The sequence below is a fragment of the Hoplias malabaricus genome, chromosome X2 (assembly GCF_029633855.1).
Source record: "Hoplias malabaricus isolate fHopMal1 chromosome X2, fHopMal1.hap1, whole genome shotgun sequence".
NCBI lineage: Eukaryota > Metazoa > Chordata > Actinopteri > Characiformes > Erythrinidae > Hoplias > Hoplias malabaricus.
In genome coordinates this window covers 26,174,614-26,198,766 of record NC_089819.1, presented here as the reverse complement: position 1 = coordinate 26,198,766, position 24,153 = coordinate 26,174,614, and the positions used below count along the sequence as shown (strand labels likewise).

The following is a 24,153-nucleotide window of genomic DNA, read 5'->3' as shown; positions in this document are numbered from 1 at the left end:
AGGGGGGTGTTTCTGATAAAGTGGCCAGTGAGTGTCAGTAGAGGGGGGGGGGTGTTTCTGATAAAGTGGCCAGTGAGTGTCAGTAGAGGGGGGGTGTTTCTAATAAAGCGGCCAGTGTGTGTCAGTAGAGGGGGGGTGGTGTTTCTGATAAAGTGGCCAGTGAGGTTTCAGTAGAGGGGGGGGTGTTTCTGACAAAGTGGCCAGTGAGGTTTCAGTAGAGGGGGGGTGTTTCTAATAAAGTGGCCAGTGAGTGTCACTAGAGGGGTGTGTTTCTGATAAAGTGGCCAGTGAGTGTCAGTAGAGGGGGGTGTTTCTGATAAAGTGGCCAGTGAGTGTCAGTAGAGGGGGGGTGTTTCTAATAAAGTGGCCAGTGAGTGTCAGCAGAGGGGGGTGTTTCTGATAAAGTGGCCAGTGAGTGTCAGTAGGGGGGGGGGTGTTTCTGATAAAGTGGCCAGTGAGTGTCAGTAGAAGTGGGGTGTTTCTGATAAAGTGGCCAGTGAGTGTCAGTAGAAGTGGGGTGTTTCTAATAAAGCGGCCAGTGTGTGTCAGTAGAGGGGGGGTAGTGTTTCTGATAAAGTGGCCAGTGAGGTTTCAGTAGAGGGGGGGGGTGTTTCTGATAAAGTGGCCAGTGAGTGTCAGTAGAGGGGGGGGGGTGTTTCTGATAAAGTGGGCAGTGAGTGTCAGTAGAAGGGGGGGTGTTTCTGATAAAGTGGCCAGTGAGTGTCTGTAGAGGGGGGGTGTTTCTAATAAAGCGGCCAGTGTGTGTCAGTAGAGGGGGGGTGGTGTTTCTGATAAAGTGGCCAATGAGGTTTCAGTAGAGGGGGGGGTGTTTCTGATAAAGTGGCCAGTGAGTGTCAGTAGAGGGGGGGGTGTTTCTGATAAAGTGGCCAGTGTGTGTCAGTAGAGGGGGGGTGTTTCTGATAAAGTGGGCAGTGAGTGTCAATAGAAGGGGTGGTGTTTCTGATAAAGTGGCCAGTGAATGTCAGTAGAGGGGGGGGTGTTTCTGATAAAGTGGCCAGTGAGTGTCAGTAGAGGGGGGGTGTTTCTGATAAAGTGGCCAGTGAGTGTCAGTAGAGGGGGGGGGATTTCTGATAAAGTGGCCAGTGTGTGTCAGTAGAGGGGGGGGGTGTTTCTGATAAAGTGGCCAGTGAGTGTCAGTAGAGGGGGGGTGTTTCTGATAAAGTGGCCAGTGAGTGTCAGTAGAGGGGGGGTGTTTCTGATAAAGTGGCCAGTGAGTGTCAGTAGAGGGGGATGGTGTTTCTGATAAAGTGGCCAGTGAGTGTCAGTAGAGGGGGGGTGTTTCTGATAAAGTGGCCAGTGAGTGTCAGTAGAGGGGGGGTGTTTCTGATAAAGTGGCCAGTGAGTGTCAGTAGAGGGGGGTGTTTCTGATAAAGTGGCCAGTGAGTGTCAGTAGAGGGGGGGTGTTTCTAATAAAGTGGCCAGTGAGTGTCAGTAGAGGGGGATGGTGTTTCTGATAAAGTGGCCAATGAGTGTCAGTAGAGGGGGATGGTGTTTCTGATAAAGTGGCCAGTGAGTGTCAGTAGAAGGGGGGTGTTTCTGATAAAGTGGCCAGTGAGTGTCAGTAGAGGGGGGGGGTGTTTCTGATAAAGTGGGCAGTGAGTGTCAGTAGGGGGGGGGGTGGTTCTGATAAAGTGGCCAGTGAGTGTCAGTAGAAGGGGGGGTGTTTCTGATAAAGTGGCCAGTGAGTGTCAGTAGAGGGGGGGTGTTTCTGATAAAGTGGCCAGTGAGTGTCAGTAAAAGGGGGGTGTTTCTGATAAAGTGGCCAGTGAGTGTCAGTAGGGGGGGGGTGGTTCTGATAAAGTGGCCAGTGAGTGTCCGTAGAAGGGGGGGGTGTTTCTGATAAAGAGGCCAGTGAGTGTCAGTAGAGGGGGGGTGTTTCTGATAAAGTGGCCAGTGAGTGTCAGTAGAGGGGGGGTGTTTCTGATAAAGTGGCCAGTGAGGTTTCAGTAGAGGGGGGGTGTTTCTAATAAAGTGGCCAGTGAGTGTCACTAGAGGGGGGGTGTTTCTAATAAAGTGGCCAGTGAGTGTCAGCAGAGGGGGGTGTTTCTGACAAAGTGGCCAGTGAGGTTTCAGTAGAGGGGGGGTGTTTCTAATAAAGTGGCCAGTGAGTGTCAGTAGAGGGGGGGTGTTTCTAATAAAGTGGCCAGTGAGTGTCAGCACAGGGGGGTGTTTCTGATAAAGTGGCCAGTGAGTGTCAGTAGGGGGGGGGTGTTTCTGATAAAGTGGCCAGTGAGTGTCAGTAGAGGGGGGGGGTGTTTCTAATAAAGCGGCCAGTGTGTGTCAGTAGAGGGGGGTGTTTCTGATAAAGTGGCCAATGAGTGTCAGTAGGGGGGGGGTGTTTCTGATAAAGTGGGCAGTGAGTGTCAGTAGAGGGGGGGTGTTTCTAATAAAGCGGCCAGTGTGTGTCAGTAGAGGGGGGTGTTTCTGATAAAGTGGCCAATGAGTGTCAGTAGGGGGGGGGTGTTTCTGATAAAGTGGCCAGTGAGTGTCAATAGAGGGGGGGTGTTTCTGATAAAGTGGCCAGTGAATGTCAGTAGAGGGGGGGGTGTTTCTGATAAAGTGGCCAGTGAGTGTCAGTAGAGGGGGGGTGTTTCTGATAAAGTGGCCAGTGAGTGTCAGTAGAGGGGGGGGGGGATTTCTGATAAAGTGGCCAGTGAGTGTCAGTAGAGGGGGATGGTGTTTCTGATAAAGTGGCCAATGAGTGTCAGTAGAGGGGGGGGTGTTTCTGATAAAGTGGCCAGTGAGTGTCAGTAGAAGGGGGGTGTTTCTGATAAAGTGGCCAGTGAGTGTCAGTAGAGGGGGGGGGGTGTTTCTGATAAAGTGGGCAGTGAGTGTCAGTAGGGGGGGGGGTGGTTCTGATAAAGTGGCCAGTGAGTGTCAGTAGAAGGGGGGGTGTTTCTGATAAAGTGGCCAGTGAGTGTCAGTAGAGGGGGGGTGTTTCTGATAAAGTGGCCAGTGAGTGTCAGTAAAAGGGGGGTGTTTCTGATAAAGTGGCCAGTGAGTGTCAGTAGGGGGGGGGGTGGTTCTGATAAAGTGGCCAGTGAGTGTCAGTAGAGGGGGGGTGTTTCTGATAAAGTGGCCAGTGAGTGTCAGTAGAGGGGGGGTGTTTCTGATAAAGTGGCCAGTGAGTGTCAGTAGAGGGGGCGTGTTTTTGATAAAGTGGTCAGTGAGTGTCAGTTGAGGGGGGTGTTTCTGATAAAGTGGCCAGTGAGTGTCAGTAGAGGGGGGTGTTTCTGATAAAGTGGCCAGTGAGTGTCAGTAGAGGGGGGTGTTTCTGATAAAGTGGCCAGTGAGTGTCAGCAGAGGGGGGTGTTTCTGATAAAGTGGCCAGTGAGTGTCAGCAGAGGGGGGTGTTTCTGATAAAGTGGCCAGTGAGTGTCAGTAGAGGGGGGGTGTTTCTGATAAAGTGGCCAGTGAGTGTCAGTAGAGGGGGCGTGTTTTTGATAAAGTGGTCAGTGAGTGTCAGTTGAGGGGGGTGTTTCTGATAAAGTGGCCAGTGAGTGTCAGTAGAGGGGGGTGTTTCTGATAAAGTGGCCAGTGAGTGTCAGTAGAGGGGGGTGTTTCTGATAAAGTGGCCAGTGAGTGTCAGCAGAGGGGGGTGTTTCTGATAAAGTGGCCAGTGAGTGTCAGTAGAGGGGCGTGTTTCTGATAAAGTGGCCAGTGAGTGTCAGCAGAGGGGGGTGTTTCTGATAAAGTGGCCAGTGAGTGTCAGTAGAGGGGGGGTGTTTCTGATAAAGTGGCCAGTGAGTGTCAGTAGAAGGGGGGGGGTGTTTCTGATAAAGTGGCCAGTGAGTGTCAGCAGAGGGGGGTGTTTCTGATAAAGTGGCCAGTGAGTGTCAGCAGAGGGGGGTGTTTCTGATAAAGTGGCCAGTGAGTGTCATTAGAGGGGGGTGTTTCTGATAAAGTGGCCAGTGAGTGTCAGTAGAGGGGGGTGTTTCTGATAAAGTGGCCAGTGAGTGTCAGTAGAGGGGGGTGTTTCTAATAAAGTGGCCAGTGAGTGTCAGCAGAGGGGGGTGTTTCTGATAAAGTGGCCAGTGAGTGTCATTAGAGGGGGGTGTTTCTGATAAAGTGGCCAGTGAGTGTCAGTAGAGGGGGGTGTTTCTGATAAAGTGGCCAGTGAGTGTCAGTAGAGGGGGGTGTTTCTGATAAAGTGGCCAGTGAGTGTCAGTAGAGGGGTGTGTTTCTGATAAAGTGGCCAGTGAGTGTCAGCAGAGGGGGGTGTTTCTGATAAAGTGGCCAGTGAGTGTCAGTAGAAGGGGGGGGTGTTTCTGATAAAGTGGCCAGTGAGTGTCAGTAGAGGGGGGGGGGTGTTTCTGATAAAGTGGCCAGTGAGTGTCAGTAGGGGGGGGGGGGTGTTTCTGATAAAGTGGCCAGTGAGGTTTCAGTAGAGGGGGGGGGTGTTTCTGATAAAGTGGCCAGTGAGTGTCAGTAGAGGGGGGGGGTGTTTCTGATAAAGTGGGCAGTGAGTGTCAGTAGAAGGGGGGGTGTTTCTGATAAAGTGGGCAGTGAGTGTCAGTAGAAGGGGGCGTGTTTCTGATAAAGTGGCCAGTGAGTGTCAGTAGAAGGGGGGGGTGTTTCTGATAAAGTGGCCAGTGAGTGTCAGTAGAGGGGGATGGTGTTTCTGATAAAGTGGCCAGTGAGTGTCAGCAGAGGGGGGTGTTTCTGATAAAGTGGCCAGTGAGTGTCAGTAGAAGGGGGGGGTGTTTCTGATAAAGTGGCCAGTGAGTGTCAGTAGAGGGGGATGGTGTTTCTGATAAAGTGGCCAGTGAGTGTCAGTAGAGGGGGGGTGTTTCTGATAAAGTGGCCAGTGAGTGTCAGTAGAGGGGGGGTGTTTCTGATAAAGTGGCCAGTGAGTGTCAGTAGAGGGGGGGTGTTTCTAATAAAGTGGCCAGTGAGTGTCACTAGAGGGGTGTGTTTCTGATAAAGTGGCCAGTGAGTGTCAGTAGAGGGGGGTGTTTCTGATAAAGTGGCCAGTGAGTGTCAGTAGAGGGGGGGTGTTTCTAATAAAGTGGCCAGTGAGTGTCAGCAGAGGGGGGTGTTTCTGATAAAGTGGCCAGTGAGTGTCAGTAGGGGGGGGGGTGTTTCTGATAAAGTGGCCAGTGAGTGTCAGTAGAAGTGGGGTGTTTCTGATAAAGTGGCCAGTGAGTGTCAGTAGAAGTGGGGTGTTTCTAATAAAGCGGCCAGTGTGTGTCAGTAGAGGGGGGGTAGTGTTTCTGATAAAGTGGCCAGTGAGGTTTCAGTAGAGGGGGGGGGTGTTTCTGATAAAGTGGCCAGTGAGTGTCAGTAGAGGGGGGGGGGTGTTTCTGATAAAGTGGGCAGTGAGTGTCAGTAGAAGGGGGGGTGTTTCTGATAAAGTGGCCAGTGAGTGTCTGTAGAGGGGGGGTGTTTCTAATAAAGCGGCCAGTGTGTGTCAGTAGAGGGGGGGTGGTGTTTCTGATAAAGTGGCCAATGAGGTTTCAGTAGAGGGGGGGGTGTTTCTGATAAAGTGGCCAGTGAGTGTCAGTAGAGGGGGGGGTGTTTCTGATAAAGTGGCCAGTGTGTGTCAGTAGAGGGGGGGTGTTTCTGATAAAGTGGGCAGTGAGTGTCAATAGAAGGGGTGGTGTTTCTGATAAAGTGGCCAGTGAATGTCAGTAGAGGGGGGGGTGTTTCTGATAAAGTGGCCAGTGAGTGTCAGTAGAGGGGGGGTGTTTCTGATAAAGTGGCCAGTGAGTGTCAGTAGAGGGGGGGGGATTTCTGATAAAGTGGCCAGTGTGTGTCAGTAGAGGGGGGGGGTGTTTCTGATAAAGTGGCCAGTGAGTGTCAGTAGAGGGGGGGTGTTTCTGATAAAGTGGCCAGTGAGTGTCAGTAGAGGGGGGGTGTTTCTGATAAAGTGGCCAGTGAGTGTCAGTAGAGGGGGATGGTGTTTCTGATAAAGTGGCCAGTGAGTGTCAGTAGAGGGGGGGTGTTTCTGATAAAGTGGCCAGTGAGTGTCAGTAGAGGGGGGGTGTTTCTGATAAAGTGGCCAGTGAGTGTCAGTAGAGGGGGGTGTTTCTGATAAAGTGGCCAGTGAGTGTCAGTAGAGGGGGGGTGTTTCTAATAAAGTGGCCAGTGAGTGTCAGTAGAGGGGGATGGTGTTTCTGATAAAGTGGCCAATGAGTGTCAGTAGAGGGGGATGGTGTTTCTGATAAAGTGGCCAGTGAGTGTCAGTAGAAGGGGGGTGTTTCTGATAAAGTGGCCAGTGAGTGTCAGTAGAGGGGGGGGGTGTTTCTGATAAAGTGGGCAGTGAGTGTCAGTAGGGGGGGGGGTGGTTCTGATAAAGTGGCCAGTGAGTGTCAGTAGAAGGGGGGGTGTTTCTGATAAAGTGGCCAGTGAGTGTCAGTAGAGGGGGGGTGTTTCTGATAAAGTGGCCAGTGAGTGTCAGTAAAAGGGGGGTGTTTCTGATAAAGTGGCCAGTGAGTGTCAGTAGGGGGGGGGTGGTTCTGATAAAGTGGCCAGTGAGTGTCCGTAGAAGGGGGGGGTGTTTCTGATAAAGAGGCCAGTGAGTGTCAGTAGAGGGGGGGTGTTTCTGATAAAGTGGCCAGTGAGTGTCAGTAGAGGGGGGGTGTTTCTGATAAAGTGGCCAGTGAGGTTTCAGTAGAGGGGGGGTGTTTCTAATAAAGTGGCCAGTGAGTGTCACTAGAGGGGGGGTGTTTCTAATAAAGTGGCCAGTGAGTGTCAGCAGAGGGGGGTGTTTCTGACAAAGTGGCCAGTGAGGTTTCAGTAGAGGGGGGGTGTTTCTAATAAAGTGGCCAGTGAGTGTCAGTAGAGGGGGGGTGTTTCTAATAAAGTGGCCAGTGAGTGTCAGCACAGGGGGGTGTTTCTGATAAAGTGGCCAGTGAGTGTCAGTAGGGGGGGGGTGTTTCTGATAAAGTGGCCAGTGAGTGTCAGTAGAGGGGGGGGTGTTTCTAATAAAGCGGCCAGTGTGTGTCAGTAGAGGGGGGTGTTTCTGATAAAGTGGCCAATGAGTGTCAGTAGGGGGGGGGTGTTTCTGATAAAGTGGGCAGTGAGTGTCAGTAGAGGGGGGGTGTTTCTAATAAAGCGGCCAGTGTGTGTCAGTAGAGGGGGGTGTTTCTGATAAAGTGGCCAATGAGTGTCAGTAGGGGGGGGGTGTTTCTGATAAAGTGGCCAGTGAGTGTCAATAGAGGGGGGGTGTTTCTGATAAAGTGGCCAGTGAATGTCAGTAGAGGGGGGGGTGTTTCTGATAAAGTGGCCAGTGAGTGTCAGTAGAGGGGGGGTGTTTCTGATAAAGTGGCCAGTGAGTGTCAGTAGAGGGGGGGGGGGATTTCTGATAAAGTGGCCAGTGTGTGTCAGTAGAGGGGGGGGGTGTTTCTGATAAAGTGGCCAGTGAGTGTCAGTAGAGGGGGGGTGTTTCTGATAAAGTGGCCAGTGAGTGTCAGTAGAGGGGGGGTGTTTCTGATAAAGTGGCCAGTGAGTGTCAGTAGAGGGGGATGGTGTTTCTGATAAAGTGGCCAGTGAGTGTCAGTAGAGGGGGGGTGTTTCTGATAAAGTGGCCAGTGAGTGTCAGTAGAGGGGGGTGTTTCTGATAAAGTGGCCAGTGAGTGTCAGTAGAGGGGGGGTGTTTCTAATAAAGTGGCCAGTGAGTGTCAGTAGAGGGGGATGGTGTTTCTGATAAAGTGGCCAATGAGTGTCAGTAGAGGGGGGGGTGTTTCTGATAAAGTGGCCAGTGAGTGTCAGTAGAAGGGGGGTGTTTCTGATAAAGTGGCCAGTGAGTGTCAGTAGAGGGGGGGGGGTGTTTCTGATAAAGTGGGCAGTGAGTGTCAGTAGGGGGGGGGGTGGTTCTGATAAAGTGGCCAGTGAGTGTCAGTAGAAGGGGGGGTGTTTCTGATAAAGTGGCCAGTGAGTGTCAGTAGAGGGGGGGTGTTTCTGATAAAGTGGCCAGTGAGTGTCAGTAAAAGGGGGGTGTTTCTGATAAAGTGGCCAGTGAGTGTCAGTAGGGGGGGGGGTGGTTCTGATAAAGTGGCCAGTGAGTGTCAGTAGAGGGGGGGTGTTTCTGATAAAGTGGCCAGTGAGTGTCAGTAGAGGGGGGGTGTTTCTGATAAAGTGGCCAGTGAGTGTCAGTAGAGGGGGCGTGTTTTTGATAAAGTGGTCAGTGAGTGTCAGTTGAGGGGGGTGTTTCTGATAAAGTGGCCAGTGAGTGTCAGTAGAGGGGGGTGTTTCTGATAAAGTGGCCAGTGAGTGTCAGTAGAGGGGGGTGTTTCTGATAAAGTGGCCAGTGAGTGTCAGCAGAGGGGGGTGTTTCTGATAAAGTGGCCAGTGAGTGTCAGCAGAGGGGGGTGTTTCTGATAAAGTGGCCAGTGAGTGTCAGTAGAGGGGGGGTGTTTCTGATAAAGTGGCCAGTGAGTGTCAGTAGAGGGGGCGTGTTTTTGATAAAGTGGTCAGTGAGTGTCAGTTGAGGGGGGTGTTTCTGATAAAGTGGCCAGTGAGTGTCAGTAGAGGGGGGTGTTTCTGATAAAGTGGCCAGTGAGTGTCAGTAGAGGGGGGTGTTTCTGATAAAGTGGCCAGTGAGTGTCAGCAGAGGGGGGTGTTTCTGATAAAGTGGCCAGTGAGTGTCAGTAGAGGGGCGTGTTTCTGATAAAGTGGCCAGTGAGTGTCAGCAGAGGGGGGTGTTTCTGATAAAGTGGCCAGTGAGTGTCAGTAGAGGGGGGGTGTTTCTGATAAAGTGGCCAGTGAGTGTCAGTAGAAGGGGGGGGGTGTTTCTGATAAAGTGGCCAGTGAGTGTCAGCAGAGGGGGGTGTTTCTGATAAAGTGGCCAGTGAGTGTCAGCAGAGGGGGGTGTTTCTGATAAAGTGGCCAGTGAGTGTCATTAGAGGGGGGTGTTTCTGATAAAGTGGCCAGTGAGTGTCAGTAGAGGGGGGTGTTTCTGATAAAGTGGCCAGTGAGTGTCAGTAGAGGGGGGTGTTTCTAATAAAGTGGCCAGTGAGTGTCAGCAGAGGGGGGTGTTTCTGATAAAGTGGCCAGTGAGTGTCATTAGAGGGGGGTGTTTCTGATAAAGTGGCCAGTGAGTGTCAGTAGAGGGGGGTGTTTCTGATAAAGTGGCCAGTGAGTGTCAGTAGAGGGGGGTGTTTCTGATAAAGTGGCCAGTGAGTGTCAGTAGAGGGGTGTGTTTCTGATAAAGTGGCCAGTGAGTGTCAGCAGAGGGGGGTGTTTCTGATAAAGTGGCCAGTGAGTGTCAGTAGAAGGGGGGGGTGTTTCTGATAAAGTGGCCAGTGAGTGTCAGTAGAGGGGGGGGGGTGTTTCTGATAAAGTGGCCAGTGAGTGTCAGTAGGGGGGGGGGGGGTGTTTCTGATAAAGTGGCCAGTGAGGTTTCAGTAGAGGGGGGGGGTGTTTCTGATAAAGTGGCCAGTGAGTGTCAGTAGAGGGGGGGGGTGTTTCTGATAAAGTGGGCAGTGAGTGTCAGTAGAAGGGGGGGTGTTTCTGATAAAGTGGGCAGTGAGTGTCAGTAGAAGGGGGCGTGTTTCTGATAAAGTGGCCAGTGAGTGTCAGCAGAGGGGGGTGTTTCTGATAAAGTGGCCAGTGAGTGTCAGTAGAGGGGGGGTGTTTCTGATAAAGTGGCCAGTGAGTGTCAGTAGAAGGGGGGGGGTGTTTCTGATAAAGTGGCCAGTGAGTGTCAGCAGAGGGGGGTGTTTCTGATAAAGTGGCCAGTGAGTGTCAGCAGAGGGGGGTGTTTCTGATAAAGTGGCCAGTGAGTGTCATTAGAGGGGGGTGTTTCTGATAAAGTGGCCAGTGAGTGTCAGTAGAGGGGGGTGTTTCTGATAAAGTGGCCAGTGAGTGTCAGTAGAGGGGGGTGTTTCTAATAAAGTGGCCAGTGAGTGTCAGCAGAGGGGGGTGTTTCTGATAAAGTGGCCAGTGAGTGTCATTAGAGGGGGGTGTTTCTGATAAAGTGGCCAGTGAGTGTCAGTAGAGGGGGGTGTTTCTGATAAAGTGGCCAGTGAGTGTCAGTAGAGGGGGGTGTTTCTGATAAAGTGGCCAGTGAGTGTCAGTAGAGGGGTGTGTTTCTGATAAAGTGGCCAGTGAGTGTCAGCAGAGGGGGGTGTTTCTGATAAAGTGGCCAGTGAGTGTCAGTAGAAGGGGGGGGTGTTTCTGATAAAGTGGCCAGTGAGTGTCAGTAGAGGGGGGGGGGTGTTTCTGATAAAGTGGCCAGTGAGTGTCAGTAGGGGGGGGGGGGGTGTTTCTGATAAAGTGGCCAGTGAGGTTTCAGTAGAGGGGGGGGGTGTTTCTGATAAAGTGGCCAGTGAGTGTCAGTAGAGGGGGGGGGTGTTTCTGATAAAGTGGGCAGTGAGTGTCAGTAGAAGGGGGGGTGTTTCTGATAAAGTGGCCAGTGAGTGTCAGTAGAAGGGGGGGGGGTGTTTCTGATAAAGTGGCCAGTGAGTGTCAGCAGAGGGGGGTGTTTCTGATAAAGTGGCCAGTGAGTGTCAGTAGAGGGGGGGTGTTTCTAATAAAGTGGCCAGTGAGTGTCAGTAGAAGGGGGGGGGGTGTTTCTGATAAAGTGGCCAGTGAGTGTCAGCAGAGGGGGGTGTTTCTGATAAAGTGGCCAGTGAGTGTCAGTAGAAGGGGGGTGTTTCTGATAAAGTGGCCAGTGAGTGTCAGTAGAGGGGGGTGTTTCTGATAAAGTGGCCAGTGAGTGTCAGTAGAGGGGTGTGTTTCTGATAAAGTGGCCAGTGAGTGTCAGTAGAGGGGGGTGTTTCTGATAAAGTGGCCAGTGAGTGTCAGCAGAGGGGGGTGTTTCTGATAAAGTGGCCAGTGAGTGTCAGTAGAAGGGGGGGGTGTTTCTGATAAAGTGGCCAGTGAGTGTCAGTAGAGGGGGGGGTGTTTCTGATAAAGTGGCCAGTGAGTGTCAGTAGAAGGGGGGGGTGTTTCTGATAAAGTGGCCAGTGAGTGTCAGTAGAGGGGGGTGTTTCTGATAAAGTGGCCAGTGAGTGTCAGTAGAAGGGGGGTGTTTCTGATAAAGTGGCCAGTGAGTGTCAGTAGAGGGGGGTGTTTCTGATAAAGTGGCCAGTGAGTGTCAGCAGAGGGGGGTGTTTCTGATAAAGTGGCCAGTGAGTGTCAGTAGAAGGGGGGGGTGTTTCTGATAAAGTGGCCAGTGAGTGTCAGTAGAGGGGGGGGTGTTTCTGATAAAGTGGCCAGTGAGTGTCAGTAGAAGGGGGGGGTGTTTCTGATAAAGTGGCCAGTGAGTGTCAGTAAAGGGGGGGGTGTTTCTGATAAAGTGGCCAGTGAGTGTCAGTAGAGGGGGGTGTTTCTGATAAAGTGGCCAGTGAGTGTCAGTAGAGGGGGGTGTTTCTGATAAAGTGGCCAGTGAGTGTCAGTAGAGGGGGGTGTTTCTGATAAAGTGGCCAGTGAGTGTCAGTAGAGGGGGGGTGTTTCTGATAAAGTGGCCAGTGAGTGTCAGTAGAAGGGGGGGGGGGGTGTTTCTGATAAAGTGGCCAGTGAGTGTCAGCAGAGGGGGGTGTTTCTGATAAAGTGGCCAGTGAGTGTCAGCAGAGGGGGGTGTTTCTGATAAAGTGGCCAGTGAGTGTCAGTAGAAGGGGGGTGTTTCTGATAAAGTGGCCAGTGAGTGTCAGTAGAGGGGGGTGTTTCTGATAAAGTGGCCAGTGAGTGTCAGTAGAAGGGGGGTGTTTCTGATAAAGTGGCCAGTGAGTGTCAGTAGAGGGGGGTGTTTCTGATAAAGTGGCCAGTGAGTGTCAGTAGAGGGGTGTGTTTCTGATAAAGTGGCCAGTGAGTGTCAGTAGAGGGGGGTGTTTCTAATAAAGTGGCCAGTGAGTGTCAGTAGAGGGGGGTGTTTCTGATAAAGTGGCCAGTGAGTGTCAGTAGAAGGGGGGTGTTTCTGATAAAGTGGCCAGTGAGTGTCAGTAGAGGGGGGTGTTTCTGATAAAGTGGCCAGTGAGTGTCAGTAGAGGGGGGGTGTTTCTGATAAAGTGGCCAGTGAGTGTCAGTAGAAGGGGGGTGTTTCTGATAAAGTGGCCAGTGAGTGTCAGTAGAGGGGGGTGTTTCTGATAAAGTGGCCAGTGAGTGTCAGTAGAGGGGTGTGTTTCTGATAAAGTGGCCAGTGAGTGTCAGTAGAAGGGGGGGGTGTTTCTGATAAAGTGGCCAGTGAGTGTCAGTAGAGGGGGGGGGTGTTTCTGATAAAGTGGCCAGTGAGTGTCAGTAGAGGGGTGTGTTTCTGATAAAGTGGCCAGTGAGTGTCAGTAGAAGGGGGGGGTGTTTCTGATAAAGGGGCCAGTGTGTGTCAGTAGAGGGGGGTGTTCCTGATAAAGTGGCCAGTGAGTGTCAGTAGAGGGGGGGTGTTTCTGATAAAGTGGCCAGTGAGTGTCAGTAGAAGGGGGGGGTGTTTCTGATAAAGTGGCCAGTGAGTGTCAGTAGAGGGGGGTGTTTCTGATAAAGTGGCCAGTGAGTGTCAGTAGAGGGGGGTGTTTCTGATAAAGTGGCCAGTGAGTGTCAGTAGAAGGGGGGGGTGTTTCTGATAAAGTGGCCAGTGAGTGTCAGTAGAGGGGGGTGTTTCTGATAAAGTGGCCAGTGAGTGTCAGTAGAGGGGGGTGTTTCTGATAAAGTGTCCAGTGAGTGTCAGTAGAGGGGGGTGTTTCTGATAAAGTGGCCAGTGAGTGTCAGTAGAGGGGGGTGTTTCTGATAAAGTGGCCAGTGAGTGTCAGTAGAGGGGGGTGTTTCTGATAAAGTGGCCACAGTCTGTAAGTTGAAAGCAGGGATGCAGACAGAACAGAGGAGTTGTTTGCTGCTGTTGATGGATGATGTTTAAGCTCTCAGGAACGCAGCTGAGAGGCCGGCGGGTGAGAGGGGGGCTGAAAGCGAGATGCAGGTGGGCGAGATGGGACGGAACGGTGTTCTTCAGCACATTATCTCAACAATAAACTGAAAAGGAGAGGGTCAGAGTGGAGATACGAGGTTAGAACTCAGCAGAAGTGCGTACTACAGCGAACTGAGAGATGACTAAACACAGACGCTCAGAATAGCTCCGCAGCGAGTGGGCAGCTCTTCACTCAGTCCATCCACTCAAAACACAGCAGCCAGGGCCAAGAGCATCCGCAGAGTTAACCCTTACATATCAGTATTGTCCTGCAGTTCCATCCTTAACCAGCAGGAGACAGGACAGGGCAACCTCGTTTAACAATAGTGAGGTGTTAATTGATTTGATATCCCAGGTGGTTGTTAAGCTGTTACTTGGGTAACTAATATTACCCACCTATTCATTTTACACAAGGGTGCAGCTAAGGTATGTGTATGTCCAGTGTGTGTGCGAGTGTGTTTGTGTGTGTGTGTGTGTGTGTGTGTGGGGGGGGGGGGTGTACAATGAATGTGTAGTAGCGCGTGTGTGTGAATAAGACCCTGCTTTTTAAAGATGCTTTATGTTTTCTCTGCTTTTTTTTTTCATGTGGTCCTGATGTTGTCCCTCGTTGCCAGGGCGACTGGTGCTGATGCTGTTTGTCAGGGATACGGAACTCAGTCTGTCTTCAGCAATCCTTTTCATCCTCTCTCTCATTTATCTTGTTCCCTTTCTAAATCAAGACTTTTACTGAACTCTCTCTCTCTCTCTCTCTTTCTCCCTTTCTTTCCTCTCGTTTGCTGCATTGGTTCTGCCCCAGACGGTGCCGTCTGTTTGTTATCTGAGAGCGTGAATGTGCTAATGTGGGTTTCAGAGTGAGACACAGTGAGACAGACTGAGAATCGAGTGAGAGAGAGAGTTCATGTTGTACTTGTCCTACTTTACGGCTAAACAGATTCATAAAGAGCTGAGAGGCAGAGAGAGAGAGAGAGAAAGGAAGAGCAGAGAGAGAGAGAGAACAGACACAAAGAGGGAGAGAGAGAGAGTGAGATAGAGACAGAGGGAGAGAGAGATAGCACGAGAAAGAGAGAAAGACAGAGACTTCAGAAGACCCTGAGTTTCAAGTCATACACAAATTTAAATATGTAAATGAGGCTAATTTGTGCATGATCTGTTTCTTGTGACAGTTTTTAAACTCTCTTTTCAACTTGATTCCACACACCAGAGGAACCCCATCTCTCCAGAGAACACAGTTCCACTGTTCCACACACCAGAGGAACTCCATCACTCCAGAGAACACAGTTCCACTGTTCCACACACCAGAGAAACCCCATCGCTCCAGAGAACACAGTTCCACTGTTCCACACACCAGAGGAACTCCATCACTCCAGAGAACACAGTTCCACTGTTCCACACACCAGAGGAACTCCATCACTCCAGAGAACACAGTTCCACTGTTCCACACACCAGAGGAACCCCAGCACTCCAGAGAACACAGTTCCACTGTTCCACACACCAGAGGAACCCCATCGCTCCAGAGAACACAGTTCCACTGTTCCACACACCAGAGGAACCCCAGCACTCCAGAGAACACAGTTCCACTGTTCCACACACCAGAGGAACCCCATCACTCCAGAGAACACAGTTCCACTGTTCCACACACCAGAGGAACCCCAGCACTCCAGAGAACACAGTTCCACTGTTCCACACACCAGAGGAACCCCATCGCTCCAGAGAACACAGTTCCACTGTTCCACACACCAGAGGAACCCCAGCACTCCAGAGAACACAGTTCCACTGTTCCACACACCAGAGGAACCCCATCACTCCAGAGAACACAGTTCCACTGTTCCACACACCAGAGGAACCCCATCACTCCAGAGAACACAGTTCCACTGTTCCACACACCAGAGGAACCCCAGCACTCCAGAGAACACAGTTCCACTGTTCCACACACCAGAGGAACCCCAGCACTCCAGAGAACACAGTTCCACTGTTCCACACACCAGAGGAACCCCATCACTCCAGAGAACACAGTTCCACTGTTCCACACACCAGAGGAACCCCAGCACTCCAGAGAACACAGTTGCACTGTTCTACAGGCCAATGTTTGGGGCTATAACATACTTTAAACAGCTGATCCCACCCAGAATAGAGGGGTGTCTACATAGTTTAGGATACCCAGGACAGGGTAATGAATATTAATGAGAGAAACACTTTGATATGTAAACGCAGGGAGGTCACATGTCCCCCTGAGGGAACACACTGCTCTAAAAATACACAGCTCCACCACCAGGTATTCCTCTCACCGTGACTAAATCTGAGTCTAGCAAAACAAATCTCTCTCTCTCTCTCTCTCTGTCTCTCTCTCTCGTCTCACTCTCTCTCTCGCTGTGTCTCTCTGTCGTCTATTTCTCTCTCTCTCTCTCTCTCTATCTCTCTCGTCTCTCTCTCATCTGTCTTTCTCTCTCTCTCTCTCTCTCTCTCTCTCTCTGTGTGTGTCTCTCTGTCGGCTATTTCTCTCTCTCTCTATCTCTCTTGTCTGTCTCTCATCTGTCTGTCTCTCTCTCTCTCTGTCTGTCTCTCTCTCTCTCTCTCTCTCTCTCCCTCCCTCTCTCTCTCTCTCTCTCTCTCTGTTGGGTGTATACTGTGTGTTTACTTACAGGGAAGTGTACAGTGGCTAATGGAGAGAGTGTTTATTTCCACTAAAGAGTAGAGAGAAAGAGAAGGATGCTGTGTGTGTGTGTGTGTGTGTGTGTGTGTGTGCTGGAAATGTGTTCAGAGTTTATCTGTGGTCACATCATAAACACACTTGGTATGTCTTATTTGGCGGTCACACAGAAATGATACAAAAAGACACACACACACACACACACACACAAACAAATCTTATATTACTGAACTGAAACCACTCAGAAACATGTGCCTAGTGTTACCAGGGTAACACGGACAGACAGTTGTCATTTTTGTGCATTTTCTTGTGATGAGCTCAAGAAACCATAACAACAACCACCTAGCGACCACCTGAAATACCACAGCAACCGCATAGCAACAGCTTGACCATCACTTGGACCACATACCAATCCACAGCAACCACACAACACTCACCGAGTACCTCTTCACTATCTCTGTCCTTCTGCTACCTCTCCATTCCTCTCTTTACTGAGAGATCTGCCTCTTTCTTCCTGCCCCTGTCCCTACAGAGTACATCGTCCCTCAACCTTAGGTGGCGCTGTGGGTTCTATTTACAAGGTGTAAGTGCACGGTGTTGTGGAGAATTCTGACTCGGAGCAGACTCTGTCGCCCTTGTGTCACACATGACGCACAATCAAGTTTTGTGTTTGTGAATCACACTGTGTGTATTAAAAAGTCATGTTGTCATTTGTTTGTGAATAGTATTGTTTTTACAGAATATGTTCTCGAGGCGTTTGAATGGTGGAGAGACTCCAAACGTTGAAAAGCACCAACCGAGATAAGGATGTTGCTCTATTCCTGCTCCATTGGGGGGTAACACTGACTTATGTTTGCTGTTACAGTTACATTACTTAAGGTGGAACTGACTCTAAATTCAGGAGAGTGCTAACTGCATGAAAGTAAACACGGAAGTGCTACAAAACTAAACACATGAGTTTCTGGGGAAATTCAAACATTTGTGGGAATAAACACTTACAGACAATTTACACTTCAGACACCAACAAGATCTTACTCACACACCCTACTTCTTACTAACACACACCGCTCCACCTTAAAAGATTCAGTCGCTTCTTACTCACACACACCGCTCCACCTTAAAAGATACAGCCGCTTCTTACTCACACACACCGCTCCACCTTAAAAGATACAGCCGCTTCTTACTCACACACACCGCTCTACCTAAAAAGATACAGTCGCTTCTTACTCACACACACCGCTCCACCTTAAAAGATACAGTCGCTTCTTACTCACACACACCGCTCTACCTAAAAAGATACAGTCGCTTCTTACTCACACACACCGCTCCACCTTAAAAGATAGTCGCTTCTTACTCACACACACCGCTCCACCTTAAAAGATACAGTCGCTTCTTACTCACACACACCGCTCCACATTAAAACATACAGTCGCTTCTTCCTCACACACATCTATGGTGTCTTTCATGAAAGCTTTATGACCCCAGAGCAGCGCTGTGTCACTGTAGACCTCCAGGGTCTGTGTTTTCACTCTGCCCATGTCCACAGTTAACCCTTCACTTCACGCCCCCTGCTTATTCTACGTCTCTGTGGTTACACTTCTCCGCTCTTTGTATGGGGGGAGGACACAGGACGCAGAGGCGCTCTCTCTGTTCCTTTTGTTTCTGAAGGTAGGCAGGTGTCAGAGAGTGTGACAGACCCCGGTGGAACACACCTGATCCTCTCACACACACGTCACACTGCAACTGAAGAGAACACACTCTGCTTCTCTGAGGTTCATTATCCGTCACAAACAGCATCCAATGGGGAGAGTGGAGAGTGGTAGAGAGTGATAGAGAGAGAGAGAGAGAGAGAGAGAGAGAGAGAGTGTGGTGGGGGACAGTGATGGGGAGAAAGAGAGAGGGGTGGATGAAAGAGAGAGAGGAGAGTGATAGAGAGAGGGGAGAGTGATAGAGAGAGAGGGGAGAGTGATAGAGAGAGAGGGGAGTGATAGAGAGAGGGGAGAGTGATAGAAAGAGGGGAGAGTGATAGAGAGAGAGGGGAGAGTGATAGAGAGAGAGGGGAGAGTGATAGAAAGAGGGGAGAGCGATAGAGAGAAAGGGGAGAGTGATAGAGAGAGAAGGGAGAGCGATAGACAGAGAGGGGAGAGCGATAGAGAGAGAGAGGGGAGAGTGATAGAAGGGGGGTGATAGAGAGAGAGGAGAGCAATAGACAAAGAGGGGAGAGTGATAGAAGGGGCTGATAGAGAGAGGGGAGAGCGATGGAGAGAGACGGGAGAGTGATAGACAGAGAGGGGAGAGTGATAGACAGAGAGGGGAGAGTGATAGACAGAGAGGGGAGAGCGATAGAGAGAGAGGGGAGAGTGATAGAAGGGGGGTGATAAAGAGGGGAGAGCGATAGAGAGAGAGGGGAGAGTGATAGAAGGGGGGTGATAGAGAGAGGGGAGAGTGATAGAGAGAGAGGGGAGAGTGATAGAGAGAGAGGGGAGAGCAATAGAGAGAGAGGGGAGAGCGATAGAGAGAGAGGGGAGAGAGAGAGAGGAGAGAGCGATAGAGAGAGGGGAGAGCGATAGAGAGAGAGGGGAGAGTGATAGAGAGAGAGGGGAGAGTGATGAAAGGGGGGTGATAGAGAGAGGGGAGAGCGATAGAGAGAGAGGGGAGAGCGATAGAGAGAGAGGGGAGAGCGATAGAGAGAGAGGGGAGAGCGATAGAGAGAGAGGGGAGAGCGATAGAGAAAGAGGGGAGAGCGATAGAGAGAGAGGGGAGAGCGATAGACAGAGAGGGGAGAGTGATAGAAGGGGGTGATAGAGAGAGGGGAGAGCGATAGAGAGAAAGGGGAGAGCGATAGAGAGAGAGGGGAGAGTGATAGAGAGAGAGGGGAGAGCGATAGAGAGAGAGGGGAGAGCGATAGAGAGAGAGGGGAGAGTGATAGAGAGAGGGGAGAGCGATAGAGAGAGAGGGGAGAGTGATGAAAGGGGGGTGATAGAGAGAGGGGAGAGCGATAGAGAGCGAGGGGAGAGTGATAGAGAGAGAGGGGAGAGCAATAGAGAGAGGGGAGAGCGATAGAGAGAGAGGGGAGAGCGATAGAGAGAGAGGGGAGAGCGATAGAGAGAGAGGGGAGAGCGATAGAGAAAGAGCGGAGAGTGATAGAGAGAGAGGGGAGAGCAATAGACAGAGAGGGGAGAGTGATAGAAGGGGGTGATAGAGAGAGGGGAGAGCGATAGAGAGAGAGGGGAGAGTGATGAAAGGGGGGTGATAGAGAGAGGGGAGAGCGATAGAGAGAGAGGGGAGAGCGATAGAGAGAGAGGGGAGAGCGATAGAGAGAGAGGGGAGAGCGATAGAGAGAGAGGGGAGAGCAATAGAGAAAGAGGGGAGAGCGATAGAGAGAGAGGGGAGAGCGATAGAGAGAGAGGGGAGAGCAATAGAGAAAGAGGGGAGAGCGATAGAGAGAGAGGGGAGAGCGATAGACAGAGAGGGGAGAGTGATAGAAGGGGGTGATAGAGAGAGGGGAGAGCGATAGAGAGAGAGGGGAGAGCGATAGAGAGAGAGGGGAGAGTGATAGAGAGAGAGGTGGGGGATGAAAGAGAGAGGTGTTCAAGGAGAGGTAGTAACGCAGTGTGCAAGTGAGTGGGAAGTGTGACATGTTTCTGTGTTTCGCTCCAAGCGTGTGTGTTTCTGTGTGTGTGTGTGTGTGCTCCCAAATTCTAATATGCTACCTCTAGTTATTGTAAAGGATCATAACCATCCATCCATCCATCCATCCATTATCTGTAACCGCTTATCCAATTTAGGGTCGCGGGGGGTCCAGAGCAACACAGACACACACACGGACACTTTTGAGTCGCCAATCCACCTGCAACGTGTGTTTTTGGACTGTGGGAGGAAACCGGAGCACCCGGAGGAAACCCACGCGGACACGGGGAGAAAGGATCATAACCTTTGTATTTTATTTGTCTTTAAGATACTTTTATAATCTTTGTGCTAAAATAAAGTGTCCCTTTAGAGCACTATACACACACACGCACACACACACACACACACACACACACACACATACACACACGCACACACACACACGTGTCCAGGTTGTCCAGAAGTGTGTGTTTGTTGCGGAATAATAGCATATAAATAGTGAAATAAACACTGATGACGTCCATTCGGCGCTCTGCCTGTTTTCCCAAAAATTCCATGAAACCCTGGAGAGCGGGAACAGGAACGAGGCATAAATATTTATGTTTTATCGTATAAAAATTTAGCTGTGTTCTCTGGAGTGATGGGGGTCCTCTGGTGTGTGGAACAGTGGAACTGTGTTCTCTGGAGCGATGGGGTTCCTCTGGTGTGTGGAACAGTGGAACTGTGTTCTCTGGAGCGATGGGGTTCCTCTGGTGTGTGGAACAGTGGAACTGTGTTCTCTGGAGTGATTGAGTTCCTCTGGTGTGTGGAACAGTGGAACTGTGTTCTCTGGAGCGATGGGGTTCCTCTGGTGTGTGGAACAGTGGAACTGTGTTCTCTGGAGTGATAGGGTTCCTCTGGTGTGTGGAACAGTGGAACTGTGTTCTCTGGAGTGATGGAGTTCCTCTGGTGTGTGGAACAGTGGAACTGTGTTCTCTGGAGAGATGGGGTTCCTCTAGTGTGTGGAACAGTGGAACTGTGTTCTCTGGAGCGATGGAGTTCCTCTGGTGTGTGGAACAGTGGAACTGTGTTCTCTGGAGCGATGGAGTTTCTCTGGTGTGTGGAACAGTGAAACTGTGTTCTATGGAGTGATGGGGTTCCTCTGGTGTGTGGAACAGTGGAACTGTGTTCTCTGGAGTGATAGGGTTCCTCTGGTGTGTGGAACAGTGGAACTGTGTTCTCTGGAGTGATGGAGTTCCTCTGGTGTGTGGAACAGTGGAACTGTGTTCTCTGGAGAGATGGGGTTCCTCTGGTGTGTGGAACAGTGGAACTGTGTTCTCTGGAGCGATGGGGTTCCTCTGGTGTGTGGAACAGTGGAACTGTGTTCTCTGGAGCGATGGAGTTCCTCTGGTGTGTGGAACAGTGGAACTGTGTTCTCTGGAGCGATGGAGTTTCTCTGGTGTGTGGAACAGTGAAACTGTGTTCTATGGAGTGATGGGGTTCCTCTGGTGTGTGGAACAGTGGAACTGTGTTCTCTGGAGTGACGGAGTTCCTCTGGTGTGTGGAACAGTGGAATTGTGTTCTCTGGAGCGATGGGGTTCCTCTGGTGTGTGGAACAGTGGAACTGTGTTCTCTGGAGCGATGGGGTTCCTCTGGTGTGTGGAACAGTGGAACTGTGTTCTCTGGAGCGATGGAGTTTCTCTGGTGTGTGGAAGAGTGGAACTGTGTTCTATGGAGAGATGGGGTTCCTCTGGTGTGTGGAACAGTGGAACTGTGTTCTCTGGAGTGATGGGGTTCCTCTGGTGTGTGGAAGAGTGGAACTGTGTTCTCTGGAGTGATTGAGTTCCTCTGGTGTGTGGAACAGTGGAACTGTGTTCTCTGGAGCGATGGGGATCCTCTGGTGTGTGGAACAGTGGAACTGTGTTCTCTGGAGTGATTGAGTTCCTCTGGTGTGTGGAACAGTGGAACTGTGTTCTCTGGAGTGATTGAGTTCCTCTGGTGTGTGGAACAGTGGAACTGTGTTCTCTGGAGCGATGGGGTTCCTCTGGGGTGTGGAACAGTGGAACTGTGTTCTCTGGAGAGATGGGGTTCCTCTGGTGTGTGGAACAGTGGAACTGTGTTCTCTGGAGCGATGGGGTTCCTCTGGTGTGTGGAACAGTGGAACTGTGTTCTCTGGAGCGATGGGGTTCCTCTGGTGTGTGGAACAGTGGAACTGTGTTCTCTGGAGCGATGGGGTTCCTCTGGTGTGTGGAACAGTGGAACTGTGTTCTCTGGAGTGATGGGGTTCCTCTGGTGTGTGGAACAGTGGAACTGTGTTCTCTGGAGTAATGGGGTTCCTCTGGTGTGTGGAACAGTGGAACTGTGTTCTCTGGAGTGATGGAGTTCCTCTGGTGTGTGGAACAGTGGAACTGTGTTCTCTGGAGCGATGGGGTTCCTCTGGTGTGTGGAACAGTGGAACTGTGTTCTCTGGAGAGATGGGGTTCCTCTGGTGTGTGGAACAGTGGAACTGTGTTCTCTGGAGCGATGGGGTTCCTCTGGTGTGTGGAACAGTGGAACTGTGTTCTCTGGAGAGATGGGGTTCCTCTGGTGTGTGGAACAGTGGAACTGTGTTCTCTGGAGCGATGGGGTTCCTCTGGTGTGTGGAACAGTGGAACTGTGTTCTCTGGAGCAATGGGGTTTCTCTGGGATGAGTTGGAGTGGTGAGTTTGATCCAGAACTAATCCTCAACACCAGCCCCTGACCCTCATTGATGCATACTGACAAACACACTCTTTCACACACAAACACCATATTAAAGTGTTAAAGAACAGAAAAAGAGAGACAGAGGGGAGAGAGAGAGAGAGAGAGAGAATCCACATCTTTGTAAATGTTTTTTTTTTCCAACAGCATCTTGGCTCTGAGCAGAAACAGGTATATGCAGATGTTCAACAGCAGCCCAGGTGTCACCTGGAGCTCACCTGTCCACCCTCATCACACAATGTTTACACTCAGAGACCACCCACTCTCTGTCCAGAGGGTCATTAGTGTTAGCTCTGGTGTGTCCCACCTGTCCACACTGTGACCCAGAGGGCAATAAACAGGTCTCCAGGTGTTTCCAGGTGTGTGCAGTGACACTCAACTTTTCATACTGTATACAGATGTGTGTGTGTGTGTGTGTGTGTGTAATGTGAGTTGTGTTGTACACACCTGTATACAATAATGTTGCAGATCACTGAATACCCCAACACAGTTAATAAAGGACTAACCTGTATCCAAGTGTGCCACAGTTGTAGTGTGTGCACAGGTGTGTCTTAGCGGGGTGTGTACAGATGTGTATACAGGTATATACAGTTGTGTATCCAGATGTGTGTCCGTGTTTTTACAAGCATATGTACAAATGTGTACAGGTGTGTATGTCTTGTCCACACCAAAATCTACTAAAAATATCCTGATGTGTCCAGGTGTGCAACAGCAGCAAGTCAGGTGTGTCATGTTTAACCTATAGGTGTGTCCAGGTGTGCAGCAGCAATAGATAATGTGTATCCCAGTGTCTGTAAAGGCAGCTCAGGTATTCTACAGGTGTGTTCAGGTAAGCAACAAGGTGTATGCACAGGCGTGTAGCATATGTGAGTGTGTGTGTGTGTGTGTGTGTGTGTGTGTGTGTGCAGGTGTTTGCAGGTGTGTTTACTGTGTCCCCATAACCTATCCATGCTGATGATACTGAAGGAGTATAATTATGAAACGTCTAGCTAGGTGTGTGTGTCCAGGTGTGTACATGTATGTGTGGATCCCCTCCCTCTCACCTGTCCAATAGGCACTCCACACACACACTCACACTAACAAGGTGTGTGTAGCCTACAGGTGTGTGCAGGTGTGTGCAGGTGTATAGATTCCCCTCCCTCTCTCCTGTCCACACTGACGGTGCAGAGGGTCATTTAGAATAAATAAGCCCCGCCTCCAACTCTCATACACTACCCAGGTGTGTATTTAAGTATGTATAGCCTTCAGGTGTATATCCAGATGTCTCCCCTCACCTGATCATGCTGATGATGCTGATGTGTGTCTGTGCATCCTCGGGTGTATCCCCAGGTGTGTCCCCAGGTGTGTGTCCCCAGGTGTGTGCTCCCTCTCACCTGTCCACGCTGATGACGCAGAGGGTCATGATGGAGGCGGTGCAGCACATGACGTCCATGGCGATGAAGACGTTGCAGAAGAGGGGTCCGAAGAGCCAGCGCCCCCCAGTGAGGTCGGTCACCATGGCAACAGGCATCACCACAGCGGCCACGCTCAGGTCCGCTGCCGCCAGCGACACCAGCAGGTAGTTGGAGGGCTGCCGCAGCTTCTTAACAACACACACGGCGATGACCACCAGCGCGTTCCCCAGCACTGTCAGCACGGACACGCAGCAGAGACACGCGCCCAGCAGCACACGCTCCAGCAGCCCCAGCACCTGCGTGTCCTCCTCTGCACCTCTCGCCAGGTCCACTGCTCCCTCCAGCGTCGACACACATGAGGCATTCCGCATGGTCCAGTCCATGTACCGCTCTGGTCTCCAAGCAGATCCACTCCGGTTCAGTCCGCACTCCGGTCCAAGAAAGATCTGCTCCGGTTCAGTCCGCGCTCCGGTCCAAGAAAGATCTGCTCCGGTTCAGTCCGCGCTCCGGTGCCAGAAAGATCTGCTCCGGTTCAGTCCGCGCTCCGATCCCTGAAAGATCTGCTCTGGTTCAGTCCGCGCTCCGATCCCTGAAAGATCTGCTCTGGTTCAGTCCGCGCTCCGATCCCTGAAAGATCTGCTCCGGTTCAGTCCGCGCTCCGGTCCAAGAAAGATCTGCTCCAGTTCAGTCCGCGCTCAGGTCCCAGAAAGATCTGCTCTGGTTCAGTCTGCGCTCCGGTCCCTGAAAGATCTGCTCCGGTTCAGTTCGCACTCAGGTCCCAGAAAGATCTGCTCCGGTTCAGTTCGTGCTCCGGTCCCAGAAAGATCTGCTCTGGTTCAGTCCGCGCTCCGATCCCTGAAAGATCTGCTCCGGTTCAGTCCGCGCTCAGGTCCCAGAAAGATCTGCTC

At 51.1% G+C, this 24,153-nt stretch overlaps 1 protein-coding gene across 1 annotated transcript in view; it reads right to left on the bottom strand.

Annotated features, from left to right (window-relative positions):
- Nucleotides 1–23,616, bottom strand: part of LOC136677206 (5-hydroxytryptamine receptor 7-like) — an 83,294-nt gene extending 59,678 nt beyond the window's left edge. The window contains exons 1-2 of the mRNA XM_066654672.1: nt 23,601–23,616; nt 23,225–23,561 (exon numbers count right to left, since the gene is read on the bottom strand). Coding sequence (XP_066510769.1) covers nt 23,225–23,561; nt 23,601–23,616 — 353 coding nt within the window. The remainder of the gene's footprint in view (nt 1–23,224; nt 23,562–23,600) is intronic.
- Between the last annotated feature and the right edge of the window lie 537 nt (nt 23,617–24,153).